The 22,060-nt window shown below is 39.0% G+C and overlaps 2 protein-coding genes, 1 non-coding gene and 1 pseudogene across 3 annotated transcripts in view; 2 read left to right on the top strand and 2 right to left on the bottom strand.

Moving 5' to 3' along the window:
* The window catches only part of LOC111339894 (uncharacterized), a 449,109-nt gene extending 433,629 nt beyond the window's left edge, over positions 1-15,480 (top strand). Inside the window, exon 2 of the transcript XR_015997332.1 lies at positions 14,828-15,480. This is a non-coding gene — a transcript (uncharacterized LOC111339894). The remainder of the gene's footprint in view (positions 1-14,827) is intronic.
* Positions 162-8,926, bottom strand: LOC148737542 (uncharacterized; annotated as a pseudogene).
* Positions 15,481-17,651: 2,171 nt separating the features above from the next.
* LOC148737541 (uncharacterized) lies at positions 17,652-21,960 on the top strand. Its single transcript, XM_088749319.1, has 2 exons — positions 17,652-18,258; positions 21,400-21,960. Exons 1-2 carry the CDS (start codon positions 17,652-17,654, stop codon positions 21,852-21,854), a joined length of 1,062 nt encoding a protein of 353 aa, XP_088605445.1. The 3' UTR covers positions 21,855-21,960.
* Positions 19,365-20,689, bottom strand: LOC111318834 (uncharacterized). The gene has a single exon (XM_088749435.1). The coding sequence runs from the start codon at positions 20,504-20,506 to the stop codon at positions 19,484-19,486; it is 1,023 nt and encodes a 340-aa protein (XP_088605561.1). The 5' UTR covers positions 20,507-20,689; the 3' UTR covers positions 19,365-19,483.
* Positions 21,961-22,060: the final 100 nt, after the last annotated feature.

Below are 22,060 nucleotides of genomic sequence, written 5' to 3'. Positions count from 1 at the left end.
GACAAACAAACTTGACAACTGAGCAAATCATTTTCTTTATTTCCACCACAATTGCAAACATTTGGTTGGTAACAGGGTGGTGGTGAACGTCATTGGTAGTGTGAGGTATAAGAAGAGAGCATTGGTTGATGTTCTGAGAGGTCAAATGAGCCAACATAATTACTTCGCATTACTTGCCACCATTTACCAGTGGTGGTGCTTACATTTGACCGGTTAGTTAAGGTCAAATCTTCCCTCACTCCAGAATGTTTGGCCTCTTTAGCCTGCAAAGAGACAATGCCATAACCCACCCTATACCTTGTAAACAGCAAATTTGCATGATAGAGAATGGCATATCCAACTGTTCATGTTGTGACATTAACACAAATGTACCAAACTTGTGGGGTACACTCTAACTCACGTACTCGAAAATTGTCCTTAACAAATCCTGTTTTATTCTCCTCCTCGTTTTCACAACGTCTCTCTTAATTTATGCTCTCACACACAAAAACTGATTTTATCATCTCCCACGCATCTCCTGTCACAACCTCGTGATCTAGCCTACACGTGCTTATGCAACTTTCACATTACATCATCTCTAAAAGTGTCTCCTGTGTGCTTACGCAACTTCCGTTCAACTGGATGAAAAAAGCAAAGACATTAAGTTAAAATACATACTACACATTTCTTTCAGTTCTGCAACCTGGGCAGAATTGGTCTGTATTCTATTAAAAAGTCCCCCTGCATTCCTCAGATACTCATCTATCTTGCTAAGAGCCATTGATTGGATTGTTTATGCCTCTGTTTCATCTTCACTTTCTTAAGTGTCAACTAAACAATGGTAATATCACGCCAATGCAATGGCTTGATTGCCCATAAGCCTAACTGTTAACCTGTCATACCTGTTCTAGCTTCATCACTAAGCCAAGTATCACAGTCCACACCCCCCCCCCCCCTACCCGATGTATGCCTTACATGAGGAAAACTTCTCTTCTGCAGGTATTGCTTTAGGTCCACCTCTGACTTCTGTAACATCCCCTGCTTCCTAGCACGCTCCCCAACATTGTCTGTACCAGAAACCCTCAAAAGAGTCTCTATTCCCTATAGGTGCTCCCAGAGCAGAAACATAAGGATCAAACTTTCCTCTTCCCACTGCCTCTAAGTACAGGAGATCAATATAATGTTGCCAGGCATTGATCTTACAATGCATGGGTTCTGGCCTTAATCTGTCTGGAAAATGCCCAATCCTATGAAGAGCAAACTGTCGGATGCCATTTTCAGCCATGAACTGTAAGTTCAGCCGATGTGTATAAGGGGCCTGGGGATGTAAGCCGAAGTTACACGGCGCGAATTTTGAAAAGACATACAGTAGCATATGCCAATTAATTACCCGCATGTAATCATATGCATGTCTATATATTGAGGTGCCTATAATGGCTTTCCTATATGCAGCTACAGCTTCAGGTCTAGTTAAAACCTTTTGCTCATTAGGTAGCCTTTCTGCTTGCACCGTGACTCCACATGGCAATTGACATGATTTCCCTGAGTCATAGATAAAGAAAATTATAGAAAAACAAATTAATAGATCAGTATTAATGATAGTAAGTATAATGCTTCTGGTTTTCCATTTTTACAGAAAATTGTGTAATCTTTGATTTCATGAATTATGCTATGTCTTGTTGGAATTACATAACACAATGTGTTCATAACAACAAAAATGAATAATAATAATAATTTTGGTCTCGTGAAATCGTTCTTTTGAAGGAGTAACCTGAGAAAACTCTTTGTACCTTATGACTACTACGCATTTCTCAATAAACAGTCATTCAAATTAGCTGATAATGGTCAGCAGCAATCAGCAGATTAGCATGAAATTCTTGCTCACTTAGTGGACTGTTCTTCACGCAGAAGTACATATGAGAAATAAATAAACAAACAAAAAAAGAATTACTTTAGTCACACTATAAAGGATTTTTCTGTCCTCCATACTCATACTACATCAATGGTAGAATGTTATTGAGGACGCAAATGTATCATACCTTGGGTCTCAGTTAGATAAGTCAGCAGCCTTTTGTGATAGGGACTTCACGGCTCACTGCTGAAGTTTCACTAGCCCTACTCCAGTTTACGACTCCTAAAACTTTTTTGGTTCTAAACAGAATCAGTAAAAAGAAAAATATTTTTAGAAATACCATTGAGTGTATCAAGGTTCAACATATCATACAAAGAGTTCAAAAGCATCTTATTAGAAAGAAAGGGCTGACACCATCGTGTGAGTTGCTGATCTACTCGAATCATGCCCTGCATCTGTAATAACGCACTACAGGAAGAAATTGTAGATATCAAAACATAACGTTGAACACATTTCTGTACTCACAAATCTCTCAGGGTTTTCAATTTGATATCAGATATTGTATGCTTAGATGTGCTAGTCAGCAGAACTTTGCAGAAGTCTACTAGATCCCATGCATCAAATTGACTGCTTGCAGAGATCCTGGCTTGCAAAAAGGAACAATTGAACAAAACTCAAGCATGCACCTCCCATACTCTAAGACTTGTGTATAAGTATGTGGCCAAAGACAAAATAAAAGTGAAATCAACTTGTACCCCTCCGTTTACAACATAAACAGGGGTGTTTTTCACTTCCTCCTGGGAAGCAGACATGGACTCATGAATTGGAAACCCTATTCACAATGGTTGCATAACAGTGCTTTTTCAAGACTGTTGAAGTAATTTTAAAAGAGGTATTTTAGAATTCAGGTAAGAGAGAAACCAAATAAAAAACTGCTCAGTCCATTTGAGGTATTTTGTTGGAGCGATCATCTTTTGGCTTGCAGTAAACTGTTGTTAACTGCCATTTACTTGCAAGAAGAAATACAACATAGGAGCATTAGAGGAAGTGCATTGCCGATCTATGAAAAACAGAGGCAGATAAGTGACCAGTTACACCAAAACTCAAGAATGCAGAGAGAGTGAATTTCAGAAAATTGCCAGCAGAAAACGAAAAGGTACTTACCTCAAATTTACATAGTACTTTGGAGGAGATCCTCCCATGATAGAGGAGGAGAGCCACTTGAATGAATCTCCAAATACACATGAAACTGTTACGGACACAACATGACTTTGTCGACTGAAGATTAGTAAATCGCAATCAATGAGTTTTCCATAGTAACAGCATGCTGTGGAGAGAGTGTTACCAAAAAAAAAGAATATAGAGTTCGCAGAGCTTCCTCGCTGCAGAGATACACCATGTATATGGGGTCGTTCTCTGCTGAAGGCGCAGTGATCTGCATTCTTTGTGCTGTATGTTCTGCATGTGGAGAGGAGATTGGAGAAACAGCATCAGAGAAAGGCAAAGAAATACACGAAGATGGAGTGGAAGACGCTAAAGGAAAAGAAAACCGTGTGGTAGATGGTGTAGAGACAAGAGAGGGGTCCAGACTAGCTGTGCTTCTAGTTCATGATAAGGTCAGTTGGCTCGATGTCAGTTTTTTCCTCTCCATTTTCTCCTCAAAACCCAACAGAAGAGCCTCCATCAGATCCGCATTTTGTATACTTGAGGTCATTTTTGTTAGATTTAGCGCGTCTTTTGCCATTTTGACGCGGTCTTTGATGCTAAGAAGTCTGCTGTCTTGAGGAAGCTCTCTGTTGAAAGAGAACTGAGGACCTTGATCTGTTGGACGCTTTTTCTTGCGCAAAGATGGGTTATTTCCGTCAGCCATAACGCACAAAATTCACAATAAATATCCTTCGAGCAGCGACAGCTAAGAATGTTGCCGAACAACCACTTGAGTTCTGAAATTCTGGTTGATAATCTCACTTACTTAGAGGCATTGTCAGCTTTAATATTGCGCATGCAGTTTTTACGACGCCGCTAGTTTCAATGGGAATAATCTGAAGGCTCAGCCAGCCAATGTGTGTAAGGGGCTTGGGGATGTAAGCCGAAGTTATACGGCGCAAATTTTGAAAAGATAACTGTACGACTGTATAGTCTACCGTAGATCGCACTTTGAACGGCCGAACGACGCGTTGGTGCCAAATAAAATCAAAATAAGCTAAAGTGTGGGAATGAGAGTCAACAAGACTCAATATCTTCTAATTTTTGACTCAAAATAATACTTTAACAGCGTCTTCCATGCACACCGTTTCACTTATGAACGGACCGTTGGTCGCAATATTGCATGATTCTTTTATTTGAGCTGAAATCAAGGGAGCAGAGCCAACCTATTTATAGCGCGCCATCCTGTTTGAATCTGCTCAAGCCGTGAACGTGTCGTCACTTGACCTCTAAGATAGTAACGTGAAGAATTTACATAGCAAACGGCCATCGCACTTAGGTAATTAATTAATTAATTAATTAACTGAACAAAAATGAGTTTTACTACTTTATATCTGCAACGGTTACAATCTTTCCGGGTGCAGATTCTGAAAACTATTCCAATCTTTTTTTTTTTTGTTTTTTTTTTGTTTTTTTTTTTTTGTTCACACCAATATCTTTTAAGCACAAAAGCTCACGAATAAAATAGATACCGGGATAGTACGAGAGTGCACTGTGCGCGAAATATGAAACATTTATGTATTTTCTTTCCAGAGTTTATCATAATTGTACAGCGTTCACCGTCCCTCATTCAATTCTTGATTTTAAAAATCCCTGTGGTATTTAGTAGATAAACCCCTTCGCGGGGCTGGTATGTCGGCTGATAATGTCAGTGGCTGAGAGATTGTCCGAAAAATTAATATTTAGCCGAGAAGCGAGGCTTCGAGGGCAAATATCAAATTTTGAGGATAATCTTTCAGCCAACGACATTATAATCCGACATACCAGCAAGCCAGAACGGGGTTTATTTATTTTTCAACCCTCTCATTAATTTTCCATTAATTTTTGAGCAGGAGAGCGCAGGCGCGAGCCTGTGTTCACGTACGGTAATCCTCCGCAGCTTTTTAATCTCTTTCGTCATCTGATTCTGTGACTATGCTTTCGGGAATTAAGATATTGTTTGGATCTAACAATTGTCAAAGGTCTTCGACTTAGGCCTCGATGCATTTCTCCAGAGAAATGCTTGATCTGAATATCATTGGAGAAATTATTTATGTTAAAAAACAGAAACTTTTGATATCTTCTTATTAAAGTCAACTGTCAAGGACCTAGAATTAAACAATCAACCATCAAAATCGAGAACGATTCATCGTCAATTGTCAAAGTTAACATCGTCTCCTCACTCCCTCCCTTGAGTACAACAGTTTGATACAATTTGTCACCCAAAGAAAAACTCGGTGAAATATTTCCATTTCAACTGCAAAGAGGATGGGATTCCACAGAGTTTGGTTGTCTATCATGACGCAAAGTAATAAAGTTTACCTAAACGTATTACGGGTCAAGCAATCATAAATCCTTAGGAAAAAATAAGGCGATGTCCACAGGTATCCGGGAAGGATACGATATTCTTATCCAGATATGTAACTTTCGAAATGAATACTGCTCTTAAAGGCATCAAGTTTAGTATTAATATTGATTTTTAACTTGTCAAAGATTCGATCTACAAGAACGGCGATAAGTTCTGAACCGTAAGAGCTTCTCCGCGGGATTATTCGGATGTGCTCACCTCCAGATGTATCGTCAGCAGCTGGGTTCATATTACAAGGGTAGAAATTATCGTAACCGTATGCGCAATCTTAAATCTGCAAACTTGGTGTGAACACTCTTGCACATGAGCTCTTTATCTACTTCATCAAATTAAAAATAACTGCTCATTATTAGAATGTGTAATAAATTCTCGTCAGGAAATATAAGAAAATACACTTGCATAAATGTGCCCTCCGACGAAAGGAAAATTTATATTCTAGATACATGTAGGCATGAAATAAAATTCACTGCAATTTCAGTAATTTCTGGATTGATATACTGAAGGAAATATCATACAAAAGTTAAAAGAAAAATCATTTTTTGCTGCAAATGTTTCTTTTCAAGCTAGAATCGAATCTCGATTTCTGGGTTGATATACGCATATGCGATAGACCGTCAAACAAAGAATCTTTCTCTCTTTCTTTTTTATCCTATTCTTTGGAGCGTTCTTATATGAAAGCGGAGAACTGGTATCTATACTTGAAGAAATTACCAAAGTATTGTGCGAATATAGTGTAGTACACCGCGGTTCAATTGAAAAGCGTTTACTCACGTCCGTTACACACTTACTCTTAACCAAAAAAAGAACTGCATATCCTAGAATAAATTAAATACATGCGATATATATGCATGCAAATCCGAAGGTCCTGAGTGTATTACAAGTTGTTGCTTACTGTTGCTCGAGGATCGTGATTACCTTATCGAGAATTACGATCTAGACTTGTCTTTTATTCGAAAAAGGATCATGATTACACGGTGTCTTATCCTGGACTAAAACTCTAACTATAATTTTCTATCTAAAAAGCACTAACTAAACACGGAGACGTCAGTCTAACCAAACTATCAAGAGACCAAAAAGCGATTAGTAAAGTAACCAGATCATTCGGCTTAAATGAAAACCCCGAAAACTTCTTAAAGTTCTAAATTAAGGGATAACAAATTGGCGTAAACGAAATGTGAAAACAAAAATATATTATCAACACACCGACACTGTGATGTATTGACAGGTTCTACCTGATCTAGTTTCAGTCATCGTTACCACGCGCTGGTCTTTGGCTGGCCCATAATGACATTTGTAAATTAATTCAAAAAATTAGAAAAATTACGAAAAAATTATCTCTCCTTACATTTCATAATGGCAAAGAAAAAGCTTCCTTTCCACGAGGTTAGGCTTTTAATTTTGCCTGCAAAGAGACATTGCCATAACCCACCCTATACCTTGTAAACAGCAAATTTGCATGTTAGGGAATGGCAAATCCAACTGTCCATGTTGTGACATTAACACAAATGCACCAAACTTGGGGGGTTCACTCTAACTCACGTACTCAAAAATTGTTCTTAACAAATCCTGTTTTATTCCCCTCCTGGTTTTCACAACGTCTCTCTTAATTTCTACTCTCACACACAAAAATTTATTTTATCATCTCCCGCACGTCTCCTGTTACAACCTCGTGATCTAGCCTGCACGTGCTTATGCAACTTTCGGATTGCGTCATCTCTAAAAGCGTCTCCCATATGCTTACGCAACTTCCGTTCAACTGGATGAAAAAAGCAAAGACATCAAGTTAAAATACATACTACACACTTCTTTCAGTTCTGCAACCTGGGCAGAATTGATCTCTCTTCTATTAAAAATCTCCCTTGCATTTCTCAGATACTCACCTATCTTGCCAAGAGCCAGCCGTTGGATTGTTTATGCCTCTGTTTCATCTTCACTTTCTTAAGTGTCAACTAAACAGTGGTAATGTCAAGCCAATGCAATGGCTTGATTGCCAATAAGCCTAACTGGTAACTTGTTATACCTGTTAGCTTCATCACTAAAAGTTCTTTTACTCTTGAAGCCAAGTATCCCAGTCCACATCCCCCTTCCTACCTGGTGTATGTTTTACACGAGGAAAAATTATCTTCTGCAGGTATTGCTTTAGGTCCACCTCTGACTTCTGCAACATCCCCTGCTTCCTAGCACGCTCCCTAACACTGTCTGTACCAGAAACCCTCAAAAGAGTCTTTGAGGGTCGTCCCCCCTCAACATCTCCATCTCTATTCCCTATAGGTGCTCCCAGCACAGAAACAAAAGGATCAAACTTTCCTCTTCTCACTGCCTCTAAGTATAGGAGATCAATATAATGCCACAAGGCATTGATCTCACAATACATGGACTCTGGCCTTAACCTGTCTGAAAAATAGCCAATCCTAGATAGACCTAACTGTCGAATGCCATTTTCAGCCGTGAACTGGAACTTTCAGGAATTTCTATTTTTTTTCTGAAAGGTCTGGGGGAAGAGGGGCAAGAAAATTGTTTACATTTTCAGTATTAGAGGTTCTCGTTTCCATAGTGTAAGGCTACCAGGTGTGATCTTTACCCATTGCAATACTACCCCCCATAGTGTTCATGTTTCCTTAATGAACATTTGCGTTTGGGGAAGGATATGTAGGTGCCTAGCTGAGTTCATTGGCGGCCCAGCTTTGCCAGGACATATCTGCTCCTGGCTGAGATTCAACAGTGCAATCTTTATCACAAACAGTCAAAACATTACTTTCCAGCCTTTTCATCTCTTCAGTGTGCTGCTTCTAGAGGTACTGCATTATTTGATCTGTTTCTTTCACATTTACACAGTGGAGGAGGTTCTGGAAGTCTCTACTTCGTACGTGATCTCCAAAGTTCCAGCACACCATACTTCCAATTGACATTGTCAGGTATTTTTTTTAAGGAGCTCCATCATCTGAGAACTAAAAAATAAAAAGATTTATATTTTCATTGAACCAGACAAGTTTACAAGAAAAATGGGGAACTCTCATGTGCAAATCAATAATCATAAACACCAGGCCAGTGACTGTGCAAGAAACACCTGATGCCCCTGGAATCTGTGTGACATGACCAATGTGTAAACTTTTTACAAACTTTTCATCATTGTTATCGGAGAAGCTGAGCTTGGGTAACCTTAAGTCAACTCCAAGACATTTAATGTTACGAGGCAGCCAGACTTCGTTTTCAGAATTAAAAAATAAACTTTGTGTTTTACAGATAAGACTGTACTTTCTTCTAGACAAATAACTCTGATATTTAAGTGCCACGGACTGTTTCAGTACATCTTCTGACTTCTGATAATCATTAATGGCTCTCAAAAATACCCTGAAGAAATTGGTCCCTCCTATAATTATTCATTAATTTGCTCATGGTTTCATTACTTGCATTGACAGCCAAAATATCCCATGCCCCATACAATGAAGCTTCAAAACCCCCATGAATAAATTCTAATATGTTTTTAGTTTCTTCCCTTCTCCTAGCCTGTAGCTAGTGCTTGACTTGTAATCATTAATCATCTCATATGACACGCTAGCAGCACCCCTTCGTCTTCGAGAATAATCCTTTTGCTCCAACAGCTTTTTCACTTTCTAATATGCCTCCTTTAGTTTTTTTCAGTGTCTCTTTTGCTTCTGTTGATTCGTACGGTTTGTCCAAATTTAAATCAATTAATTAAGGAAATCTTTTTACAGCCGGCAGCGCGCGTAGGTAATATGAAGCGAATACTGTATTCTGATTGGCTACCCAAAGGGGCAAGATGCGCCCATCTTGGCCGTTGGGGATCACAAACTGTAAATAAATTCAATAACGAAGAAGAGGCTAGATTCAAAGTCCGTATAAAATATGTTTTGACTTGGTAAAATAACCAGAACATTCGGCTTGAACAAAAACCCCGAAAACTACTTAAGACTCCAAACTAAGGCATTACAGATTGGCGTGAACAAAAACTAAAAAGACAAAAAAAAAAAATAAAAAGAACAACCAAACTAGCTCTGTAATAAAAAAAATCAACAACAACAATAACAACAACAAGCAAGAAACGTGTGAAATGTCCTCGTCAGTTTTGAATATCAAGTTTAAAGTTCTTTACGTGATTTGTTAATTTTTAAAATTGTGCGCGCCACGCATAAATTGAAAATAATTCAAAGTGGGGAGAGGGAGACGAAAATTGAGATTTGAAATGATTTTTACAATAGCACAGCGCCTTATTACGAAAAATTGCTACGCTATTTGAAATGCTCCTTGACAAAATGACTGTTTGCGTTCTCTCTTTACTTATTGGTAAAGAAAATGCCACCAAAGAAAGCACGAACACTATACAGGTTCCAAAAGGGGATTGGCCAATAGCTGATAGGTCGGCTCCGCACGATCAGCAGTGGACACATTTGGTTTAATATATGAATCTCTTGCAGCATCAGTAGCTTTGCTTCTTTCCAAAAACATTTCTAACCTCTTGAAGGTATTGATGCTAATGATAATGCATTTTTATCAGCAATGCAGCTTGTTACAGGAGCTAATTGCCACTATTTGCAATTGTTGACAGGCACTTGGGTAATAACCAGTTGAAGAACTTGCCAAAAGAAATATTCATGAAAGTTACCAACCTAAGAGAGCTGTAAGTCAAAAGTGAAGACTACTTCTCCTAATCTTAATCCCGCAGGCAATGTAAAGAGACGATGCGCGGGGTAAACGAAAGTGTAAGGGACAGATGTAACAGTTACTACACTGCAGTGATCAGAAAAATTAACCAAAGTTAACAAATGTAAAACATCTAAGAAAGATATCAATAGGTAAGGCCACCTTTGTAGTCGTCAATCAGACAAAAGTTCTGATCTATGCATATCGACCCAGTCCACCACGAAATCATCCTTCGAACATTAGTTTGGGAGGAAAGGGGCGGGAAGGAGGATTGCGTAGCCACTGGAGGCTTATTTCTCCCATACTATGGGAAGATAGCTCGTCTACTTCCGCTTGATTCTTCCGGCGTGAACTCCTTAGCGACCTTTTTGCGGTAAACAGCTTTACAGGCTACGAGGAGAAGCCATAAAATGAATTAGAGTCTTCTTTCGCTTGCATGCATCGCTGTGGATTCAAAGCATTTCGCAAGGGGCACGGGTGGAAAGGTAAAAAGAAAGTGGGGTTGTAACTCAACATCTCAACCTATTGAACTAAATTACGCAAATCAGTGACGCTTTAAACATATTGTGACGAAACATGTATGTAAAAATTACTTGAGTCCTTAAATTCTACAAGAAGTAAGGTGTTTATAGTAAAAAGAGAATCGTTATAAATTGAAAAAAGTTAATTGAGAGTCTCATGAGAAGAAGGTAGTTGGCAATATAAGAGATATTGTATAAATACATTCGCAGCTTTCAACTTCAAGTCAGCCTAAGCCCATATGACCAGGAAATATGTACACTGTATGAGTACAGCGACACACACAGTGTCTATATATAGTAAAATACCATCCAATGTTACAACTTTGATGTTAAGGCCATTATACCGTGTGGAATTTTTTTTGGTCAAAATGCGAACAATTTTTGGAATAAAATTCTCTTACTTCTATAATTTAATCGATGTGCCTTTTTAAAAAAATTTAATCTTCGTAGTTCTCGGTATCAGAATTTCCAGAGGATACGAAAAAAAAATCACGAAGCGTTTGGAATCGATAGATTCGTTGGGAGGGGGGATGGAAAAGCTTTGCGGTTAGTAACGCAGGAAAATTTGGTTTTCAAAAAGGAAGCGGTATGGGTCAGCTTACGTTTTTAGTTTGACTGAGTATGGCGCGAAAGTTTTGAATTTCTAAGTTCAAACTTGATGATTCCGTACAAATGGTTTTCTTTTGGGCGCGATCGAAAATAACGCGAAAGTTTTACAATTTTGAATGTTAACAAAAATGAAAAGAGAGTTAATATTTTGGCTCGTGCTACAAGAGTTCCAAACTTTGTCATTTTTAATGCTGATGTAAAAGCCACAAATCGAGTTTCTTGATTGGGTTGGACGACGATAGCTCAGACAAGCTTGATTTTGGCAAAGATGGCTGAGGTCGAAAGGCCTTTAGATTCGAAAGCAGCCGAAGGAGTTTCATGGTTGGTTCTGGAGATAATTGCGCATGCGAGCGTAGTTTCAGAAAGGTGATGAAAAGGTCAAAAGCTATTTTGACTCAATCGACAGTGGCATCCTTAGTGAGGAGGTAAACCTTAAAAAATATCCATTTTTCACAACTAGGATTTAATTGGAAATTTAGGCAAACTATGTATCCCTGGAAAGCTTATCTTTTAAAGGTCATGAAAGTATTTTAAGCTCCACATGTCAATTGCAATAGGGTACCACCCATTTAATTGTGACACCTGCTGCGTTCTACCATGGGTAACCTGCCCGTTTGGCTAGGTTGTCAGAATAACAAGTAATAAACAACGGCTAAATTTGAAAACATGCCGTCCTCGTTGCCATGGTAACCACCCATTAGCCAGAGCGGGAATTTTAAAATCGCTTCTAAAGGTAGAAATAATGAAAATAGGTGGAAAATTATATTTCCACAGTGAGCTTAAACACCCAGATCTACAAATTCTAAGGAAAACAAAAAACTGAGTTTTGGAGCGAATGTCAGGTTTACTCCTACAAAACGCCCTAAACTAGCCAGAGTTGCACCGATAGTACTTGGGAAAAACATTTCAGTTACGGTGTAACAAGATCTTTGTCACCTTGTTTCCTTTTTTATAAGTTATTTTGTTATTTTTCAAGCCTTTTTACGCGAAGAAGATTTAATCGTGTGTGGGGCGGTGCGAAAAATCAACGCATGAAAAATGTGTTCAAAATTGAACCACAAGTATTTTTGCTGAGATATAAGTGTAAATATTTAAAACCAGTATCGGAGATAAAGGATAGAATAGAACATGAAAGTGAACTTATTTAACACATTCAAACTTTTTCTTTATCTCGTTTTGGACAACTCCGTGTACGGATAATTCATTTATAAAGATACATAAAATACATAAAATATGCAAAGTTTGTCTTATACAGCCTGAACGTAAGACTAACATTTCAGGTTTCTTTTGACTTCAAAGACTTCAGATTCCTTGGCAGTGATACATGCAGATTTTATTTCCTGCCTATTTCTCGCAAAATAAGCCTGATCATCAGGCTATGAGTCATAGCATATGAATTTGTGCGTGAACAAAAGAACCGTTTTGAGTAAATCTTCAACAAGTTATTTTCAACATACATTTTATGACAATTCCAATATTTCCCGCTTCAAACCACTGCAGTTAATTTACCCACCCTTTATCCCCTACTCAATGTCGCTTGGATTATATTGAGGACTACAATTGTTGTTAGTAAAACGTGTAACGACGTAACGAGTAACGGCGAGACGGCGTAATGAGAAACCGCGTAACGGGAATTTCTTAGTGTTTTTTGTAATTTTTTTTGCAATTTTATCATTTTTTAAAATTTTATTCGAATAAAAAGTGATTTTGAAAACCATTTAACAATAAAAAATTGCGATAAAACATTTCTTAAAATCATTTTAAGATTAAAAAATTGCTGAGAGACGACGACGTTCTGACGTTGGCTAAACGTCATTATCAAGTCAAAACATGTTTGTGAGTTGCAGTCTTTAAATACTTAAGAGAACAATAGCTGATTAAAAGCTGTAACGTGAGAAAAAGATGATTAAAAAATATTATACGATTGCAAATAATATTAAACAAAATGTTTCGCACGCATGGAGTGCGTCTGGATATTTAAATTAGGCCTAAAGATTCTTGATGAAGAGCATCTCAAATACTAAACAATCAAATTTGTCCTGGCACTTTCTTAATACTGTGAATTGGTTTTCTTTCAAGAGGTTTTTGTTTCCGTGAGTTTCTAAGAAGTGTCTACCGATTGCCGAATTTTTGTGCTCAGCAATGCGTTGATGATGGTGTCGGGCTGTGTATCCGACATAATTTGCATCGCACGAATCACATGAAAAAAGATAAACAACACACTGCCTATCAAAAATTGACGGCTGGATTTCATTGGGTTTAAGATCTTGCCCCAATTAGTTGCTCACGAAAACTTGCTGCAAAGTGGAGCCAATCTTATAGCTAAGATCGCGTAATTGCTTGATATTTAAATGGAGACTAATTCGAACTATGCTACTTTTGTCATTGTTTGTTTCTGCTTTGTTTGCTGAGGTGTTTCGAAAAAGAAAATTGTTGATAGAGGAATCAATAAGACTCATCGGATAGTCAAGGCGACTAAACATAGAGACAAACCTGGCACATGCTGCATTGAAAGCCTCTGTTGTAGACGACAAGGCATAAGTACGATGTATCATTGTCTTTACTTCCCTTTCTCACGCTTCCATGAGGTCCTTCATGGAGGAGAATGATGACGGTAAGTTTTGGACTTTCATTTTCAGTCAGTTAATTTCCTTTCTCCCTTCTAGATCTTTTCAGTCACAATTTGTTTAGTGTAGCTGCAGGTTTCAGTAACTGAGTAGTTTTTGCGTCCAGCGCGCTATTTCTGGTTAGTTCTTTTAAAAAGAATTTTTCTCAAAGTTCAATTTGAAGGTAAGTTTTATTGCATGTTATATTAGCAAACTCAACGTAAGGCTCTGGGGAATATGCTTGTGTCAATTCCCAATAGAATTAGAAAACCTCCAAGCAGACATTCTTCTTTGCCTCGTCACGTAGTTGCCGCGGGTGACGAGCCTCAAAAGACCTTATGGATGTGTGTGTAGGAGGCTACGGTTATGTTTCTTCAGTGAACAACTTAGAACTCCTGTCACTGTGGCGAAATTGACTTATATTAAATGCATATCTACTGGTCTCCTCACCTTCTACGCGGCTCTTACATGGACATTCTTTCGCCCGTCTTACGATATCGTTTCTCCTCTTCAGGATCCTAAGAATAGCCTGCAACTACACTAAACAGATTGTGTCTGAAAATATCGAGAAGCAAGAAAGGAAACTGACTGACTAAAAAATTGAAAGTCCAAAACTTATCATCATCGTTCTCCTCCATGACAGACCTCGCGGAAGCGTGAGGAAGTGCACCCGCTCTCTCTTCAGTCTGCGGAAATGCGGTGCCTTTGGCCAAAGGGCGGGAAAAACCCCCGCCAAACAGAAATGATCATATTCACATTTAAAAAAAGAACAAAATTAAAAAAAAAGAAAAATTCCAAAAAGAAAAATACTATTAAAATAATTCCCGTTAAGCGGTTTCTCGCTACGCCGTTACGCTGTTACCTATTACGCCGTTACGCGTTTTACTAACAACTGTTTAGCTTTACACGTGTCAGTACGAATGGTTGTTAGTTAATCACGTAGCGGCGTAACGGGTAACAGCGTAACGGTCAAAAGGTAATGGTAAACCCAAAACTTACCATCACCGTTCTCCTCCATGACGGACCTCAGGGAAGCGTGAGAAAGTGAAGTAAAGACAATGATACATCGTACCTATGCCTTGTCGTCTACAACAGAGGCTTTTTATGCAGAGTTTGCCAAGTTGCGCTCTATACTTAGTCGCCTAGACTATCCGATGAGTCATTGATTCTGCTATCAACAATTTTCTTTTTCGAAACACTTCAGCGAACAAAGCAGAAAGAAACAGTGACGAAAGTAGCATAGTTAGAATTAGTCTTCCATTTAAATATCAGGTGGCCGCTAATGCGGTTCGGAAGCAGCTACGCCATTTTAGCTATAAGATTGGCGCTACTTTGCAGCCAGTTTCCGTGAACAACTAATTGGGGCGAGATCTTAAACCCAAAGAAATTAAGCCGTCAATTATTCATAGGCAGTGTGTTGTTTATATTTTTTCATGTGATTCGTGTGATGCAAATTATGTCGGATACACAGCCCGACACCTTCATCAACGCATTGCTGAGCACAAAAGTTCGGCAATCGGTAGGCATTTCTTAGAAACTCAAGGAAACAACAACCTCTTGAAAGAAAACCAATTCTCAGTTTTAAGAAAGTGCCAGGGAAAATTTGATTGTTTAGTATTTGAGATGCTCTTTATCAAGAATTTTAAGCCTAATTTAAATATCCAGACGGACTCCATACGTGCGAAACTTTTTGTTTGATATATTTTTTAATCATATCTTTTTAATCATTTTTTTCTCACGTTACAGTTTTTAATCATGTACTGTTTTTAAGTATTTATAGACTGCAACTCACAAACATATTTTGACCTGATAATTTTTTAAATATTAAAATGATTTTAAGAAGTGTTTTATCGCAATTTTTTATTGTTGAATGCTCTTCAAAATCAGTTCTTGGTCGAACAAAATTTTAAAAGATAATAAATTTACAAAAAAATTCCACAAAAAAGGAACTTTAAAAAAATCCCGTTACGCGGTTTCTCGTTACGCCGTTACGCCGTTACTCGTTACACCGTTACGCGTTTTACCAGCAACCGACTACAATACATGACAGTGTGTAATGTCAAGTCTTATGTACTACAAGAATGGGTAATGGGAGGAGGGTGAAAAGTATTTGTAGAGAATCAAGTTGTTTTCAGAGCTATAAAAAAGAAAAAAAACCCGAGTTTGTCTTAATTAGTATTGTCATAGATTAAATTAGATTAGTTTAGGCCCTCGTATCGCTACACGGGGAATAAATTCAATCATATTTATTCTCTGAAATTTATTGTCAAAAACTATGTAATCGATACTACATTTACTACCTTTTGGCAGGGACTTGCACGAAAACCAGTTGAAGAAATTGCCATCAGGCATTTTCAGTACCAATACCGAGCTAGGAGGGCTGTAAGTTTGGAGTCTTTCTTAATAGCGGGGCTCCCACGCGCGCTTCGTGCGCGTGAGGCAAAGCTTCACACCCATGGAATATGGTCAACCTCTTTTCGTTTGGTTGTCACGTGACTGACCGAGCGAACGTACGTCCGTACGTACGTACCCTCTGTCATGTATGCTGTCACGAAAGTACCATATGATCAAATTTGAAAATATGGCTTCCGCGCGGCCGACCCTGAAAATTTTCCGGTCGGATTTCTCGTTCATTTTCGATCGAGTTAGACCTTGGGGAACTCAGAATGTAAAGTAACAATGGTATAGAATACTCTACTTGGAAAAGAATGGATATCAAGGTCTTAAAGGTGACAGAATAAGCTCTTGTGTCAACGACAGTACGATTCTAAAGGCGATGCGAATTATGGACGTAAAGTGAAAACCGAACTTTCGGACTTCAAGCAGGGCCTAGCGACAATTTGACGACTCGATGGCCCGGAAAATATTATGTTCGAGTAACGATGTGTTCAAGAAGTATTGTTTAATAGAAGATTTTGTGTCAAATCGAGGTTTTTTCAGAATTTTCAACATAACGCTGCGCAATTTCTGGCCTGGAAGACAAGTAAACAACGATCTAAGCATGACGAATTTTACTCCGTGGACTTTGTACACGTGAGAAATTCGTACGTTTTTCACTTATACTAGCAAATAAAAAACGGTTTTGAATAAATCTGTCGTCCCGAAATGTTTCTTGCCCATTTTAGTCTTGCTTCCTATTGATAGATTCCATGGAACTTGAGATCTCTTCACTCACGGAGAAATTCACATATTCCATTTTGAAATATGATCCATATGCCATTTGCACACATGCGAAAATATCTAGCGATTTTTATCTTTCATCTTGATTTTGGAGTTGAAACGTAATATGCACCTATCGCTGTTTTCGTCGGAAATAGTTCTTTACTTAGTCTTCTCTCACTGGAGCTTGTTTTTTGGAAAAGATGATTTTTAAAAACTTACTACGGATTGTGTTGGCTCTCTTGATTTCTCCAAAATTTTGACTTTTCAGAGGCACGTTTTACACTAAGTGTCAATGAGCTTAATCTATACTGAATGAATTTTTGGCTAAGAGTTTTTTAAATATTAAAAAAAATTCTGCCTCGTCATCATGCACTACAGAGTCACGTGAGAAAGCACTCACCGCCATTCTATTCACTGCATTTTTACCGCCGATTAATCGACAACTAGTTTGAAATTGTCGCTATAAACTTTGACTAAAAACCTCACAATTAAGGAAAATGCGGAAGGAAGCCCTTGAAATTACATCTAAGGGAAAAACCAAATCTAAAGATCGACCATTGAGCGTGTCTCAAGGTGAAAAAACGACAGAACAGCACCTAGATGGCTTGGCGCCAAACCGCCCAAGCACATTGACAACACACATGGCTACAGATAATTCTGTAAAGCCCTCTGAATTCGAACAATTTGGAGAACTCCTTTCTTAAGGCATGCTTGCAATGCAACAATCAATGCAGCAATCTTTCACTAAAATTACTGTGCTGTCGAGAATAGCAGAGGAAGGAGAAATCTTCGATGATGGCGAAGAGAGAGTCGTTGAGAAGCGACCAGAAGAAATGCCGAGAGACGTGCCCGTGCCGAAGATAAGAAAAGCTCAGCTTGAGTCTGAGGATAACACACCAGCTGAGTCAAGCAAAGATGAAGGCACACTACATGACATTGCACAACCTCTAAAACTAGAGGAAAAGTGCTGGCCCAAAGTAGCTGAACAACTTGCAAAAGTCGTAAATGGCGTAGTGCAAACACGACTATCAGACGAAGCTCAAGCCGAGAGGCTAAAGGCCTACCAACGGCCCAAGAATTGCGATAGTCTCGTGACCGTGAAAGTCAACCCGCTAATTTGGGAGAAACTAAGGTCAGAAACAAGATCTGGTGATATAAAACTGCAGAAAGTTCAAACTCTGATAATTAAGAGTGCCATACCGTCAGTACAAGCCATCGAGACCCTCAACAAAGTACAGGATCAAATCCCTAAAGACATACTAGACGTACCTGCTCTTTTGAAACAGCTATCAGACGGAATAGCGTTAACTGCAGGTGCTAGTTATTAATTGAACATGAGGCGACTAGAGGCTATTAAGCATGACTTGAACCAGGAGTATAGACACCTCTGTTCACCCACGGTACCAGTCACCGAATTTTTATTCGGTAGCGATTTATCGTAGCAATTAAAGGATATGGCACAAGCTAAAAGAGTAGCTAGTAAGCTAAGTTCATCGAGGAAATACTCGAACAACAAAGATAGGTCATCATATAAACATGCATTTAAGAAATACAAAGGATTTGGCTGCAAGAACAGAGATAATTACAACCGGAAGGATTTAAACCCCTTCAGGCCCTCCTACCGCCAAAAGAGAAACGGGGAGGGTAAATATCAAACCATCTGAACCAGAATGACGACAAGGAAACTTCTATTTCCAAGGAGGTAAGAAATCAATCTTTATTTTCTAAAGTCAAACATTTGCAAGCAGGCAGGTTAAAGCAATTTGCACGTGAATGGCAAAAATTAATCTCAGATGTGCATATTCTAGATTGTGTAAGACATTGTGATATTGAGTTTGTGCCAGGGGAAACCCCTAATCAAACATTATATCCCAGAGAATGAAAGTTTACCCCAACAGAAAAAGGGATAATTGAAACTGAGCTATAAAGGGCATCGATAAGAAAGTAATCATGGAATCACAGCACTGTCAAGGTGAATTCATTTCCAAAGTGTTATGTGAATCTGCAATCAAGCAAGACAGCCTGACAATCAAGTCACTGGCAGAATTAATTGGCACTATAGTTTCTAGTTTCCCCGCTGTTAAATATGGTCAGTTGTCTTACAGATCCCTAGAACTTGCTAAATGTGAAGCCCTTAGATACAACAAAGGGGATTATGGTGCTACTATGGCATTAAATAATAAGTGCAGACATGATCTGCAGTGGTGGATTGATAATTTTGAATCAACTCATAAATTGATCTGTCAGCCATTTCCCTCTGTTACAACCTAATCTGATGCTTCCCTAGAGGGATGGGGGGCAGTTAGAGGGGAAACCTCAACTGGAATAAGATGGAATCAGACAGAAGCCCAGAGACATAAATTATCTTGAGCTTTCTGCAGCTTTTTACACATTAAAATCCTTATAGACAGGTAAAAACGAACGATATAAAATCTCGACGTTTCGGCGACTTTATGACGCCATTATCAAGGGTACAAATGAAAATAAAATTAACAAATGCGAGTTCAAGAGTTACAACTAATTTGCATAGGGGAGGTAGCTACACAGATACTTTAGCACGGATAGAATCGGTTTGCACGTTGAAACTCGGTGTTAACTGTTTGATGTAAAGCATCTCGTTGACAAGACAATCGAATTTGTTCATGCACTTCTTGAGAACTTTGAAACAGCTAAGAAGGTCCTCAGGGACAGCACCTGCGTGGTCGTTGTCGTAGTGCTTGCGTATTGAAGATGACGTGCTCTTATGGCTATCCACGCGGGCATATAAATGCCCACGTGTGTAACCAACATAGCTCCCTGTATCGCACAGGTTACATTTAAATTGGTACACTACGCACTGTTGATTAACCAGCTGTGGTTTGGTTTCACATTCTTTAAGGTCTTGGCCAATTTTCCGACTGACAAATGCGGGCTGGATTGTGGTTTGGAGCTTAATGCTAAGGTCTTTCAGCTGTGTCTTAACAATGTTAGCGGAGTCTTGGTCCTTGAAGGGTATTACCACTCGGGTTACATCATTTTTCGCCAATCTTCCTAGCGCCTGCAATGGCTGCTGGTCAGCAATTCTCGAGTTAATAAAGGTGTTAATGGTGGAGTTGATAAGGTGGCGAGGGTAGTCCAAACGTGAGAATAAATTCTTCAAGCGCTCACACTCCTCAGAAAAATAAAGCCATGAAGAGGACAAACGGTATGCGCGATCGAGCACAGTTGTTGATAAGTTCCGTTTGTACCTGTTGTCAACGTAACTCTGGTAGTGGATAAGTAAACCAGTATTAGTAGGCTTGACATAAAATTTCGTCTCAATTTGGGGTGCACGGTTTAGGAGCTGGGTGCCAAGAAAGGGGAGCATGCCATCTTTTTCGATTTCTATTGTAAAGCTGACAGAGTGATGGGCGTGGTTCAGGGTGTGTAGGAAATCTGTAGCTGTAGTAATGTTGGGCATTACAGTGAGAGTGTCATCAACATATCTGCGATAATAATCAGGCAGTTTACCTTCGAGCACTAGCCTTTCTTCCAGCGATGACATAAACACGTTAGCTAGTAAGGGCCCGAGTGGGGACCCCATGGCCACCCCGTCGGTTTGTTCCTATAGGGCACCATTGAACTGGAACAACTGACCCTTGGTGGACACGTTCAACAGATCAGTAAGGTCTTCTTTGGAGATATTCAGATTGTTCGTAGAGTTAAACCAGTTGTCCCTGAAGGCTTTCTCGGTCAGAATCGCAATTGTTTCGTCTAACGGTACGTTGGTAAATCCTCAGTACGCAAGCACTACGACAACGACCACGCAGGTGCTGTCCCTGAGGACCTTCTTAGCTGTTTCAAAGTTCTCAAGAAGTGCATGAACAAATTCGATTGTCTTGTCAACGAGATGCTTTACATTAAACAATTAACACCGAGTTTGAACGTGCAAACCGATTCTATCCATGCTAAAGTATTTGTGTAGCTACCTCCCCTATGCAAATTAGTTGTAACTCTTAAACTCGCATTTGTTAATTTTATTTTCATTTGTACCCTTGATAATGGCGTCATAAAGTCGCCGAAAGGTCGGGATTTTATATCGTTCGTTTTTACCTGTCTATGTTTTACTAAATCTTTGTGAATAAAGTCTTTATGCAGTGACTGCCAGGACGTGCACATCCTGATGCAAATAGATAACACAACTGCAGTGTCATACATAAACTATATGGGAGGTAGAAGATAACATCAGAGTAATGAAATATCTCAAGAAATACGGCTCTGGTGTATCCAGAGAAACATTTGGTTAACTGCCACTCATCTACCAGGATCAGAAAATATACTAGCTGACAAAAAGTCACGAAAATTTGACGATCAAACAGAATGGATGATAAATAGGAACATTTTTAAAAAATACCAATTTTTTAGGCCAACCAGACATAGATCTGTCTGCAACAAGACTTAACACTCAATGTAAAACATATGTATCCTGAAAACCAGATCCAGGTGCAGCCTTTGTTGATGCCCTGTCAATGGAGTGGGGAAAACTAAAATTTTATGCCTTTCCCCCTTTCAGCACAATCAACAGATGTCTGCATAAAATTCGGGAAGAGGGGGCAGAGGGGATACTTATAGTGCCCATTTGGACAACACAGATGTGGTATCCCATGCTCTTGAGAATGCTGATCAGGAGCCCAACTCTGTTACCAGTGCAAGAGAACCTGTTGATGTTACCGACAAAAAAAGACTGCTCTCACCCCTTGCACAAGAAAATGAGATTAGTTGCATGTTTATTATCAGGAACTCCCTCAAAAGCAAAGGAATTTCTCATGCAGCAACAAATATTATCTTGTCTTCCTGGAGACTATCTTCAAAGGCTCAATATGACTCCTACACTAAAAGATGGGTTCAGTTCAGTACTCAAAGGCAGATTGATCCAATTTCACCACCTGTAGAGCAAGCCATAGAATTCCTGACAGAGCTCTATTCCCAAGGACTAGGTTACAGTGCCTTGAACACTGCAAGGTCCACTTTATCTGCAATTATATTACCTGTTAACAATGTTGTTTTTGGACACAATCCATATGTTAAGAGATTGCCAAAACTCGACCATCACTTGCTCGTTATACGAAAGTGTGGGATGTAAGTTTAGCATTAAAAT

The sequence above is a fragment of the Stylophora pistillata genome, chromosome 2, assembly GCF_964205215.1.
Source record: "Stylophora pistillata chromosome 2, jaStyPist1.2, whole genome shotgun sequence".
NCBI classification, from domain to species: Eukaryota; Metazoa; Cnidaria; class Anthozoa; order Scleractinia; family Pocilloporidae; genus Stylophora; species Stylophora pistillata.
Note: the sequence above shows the minus strand (reverse complement) of the source record. Positions and strands in the feature narration are given on the sequence as shown.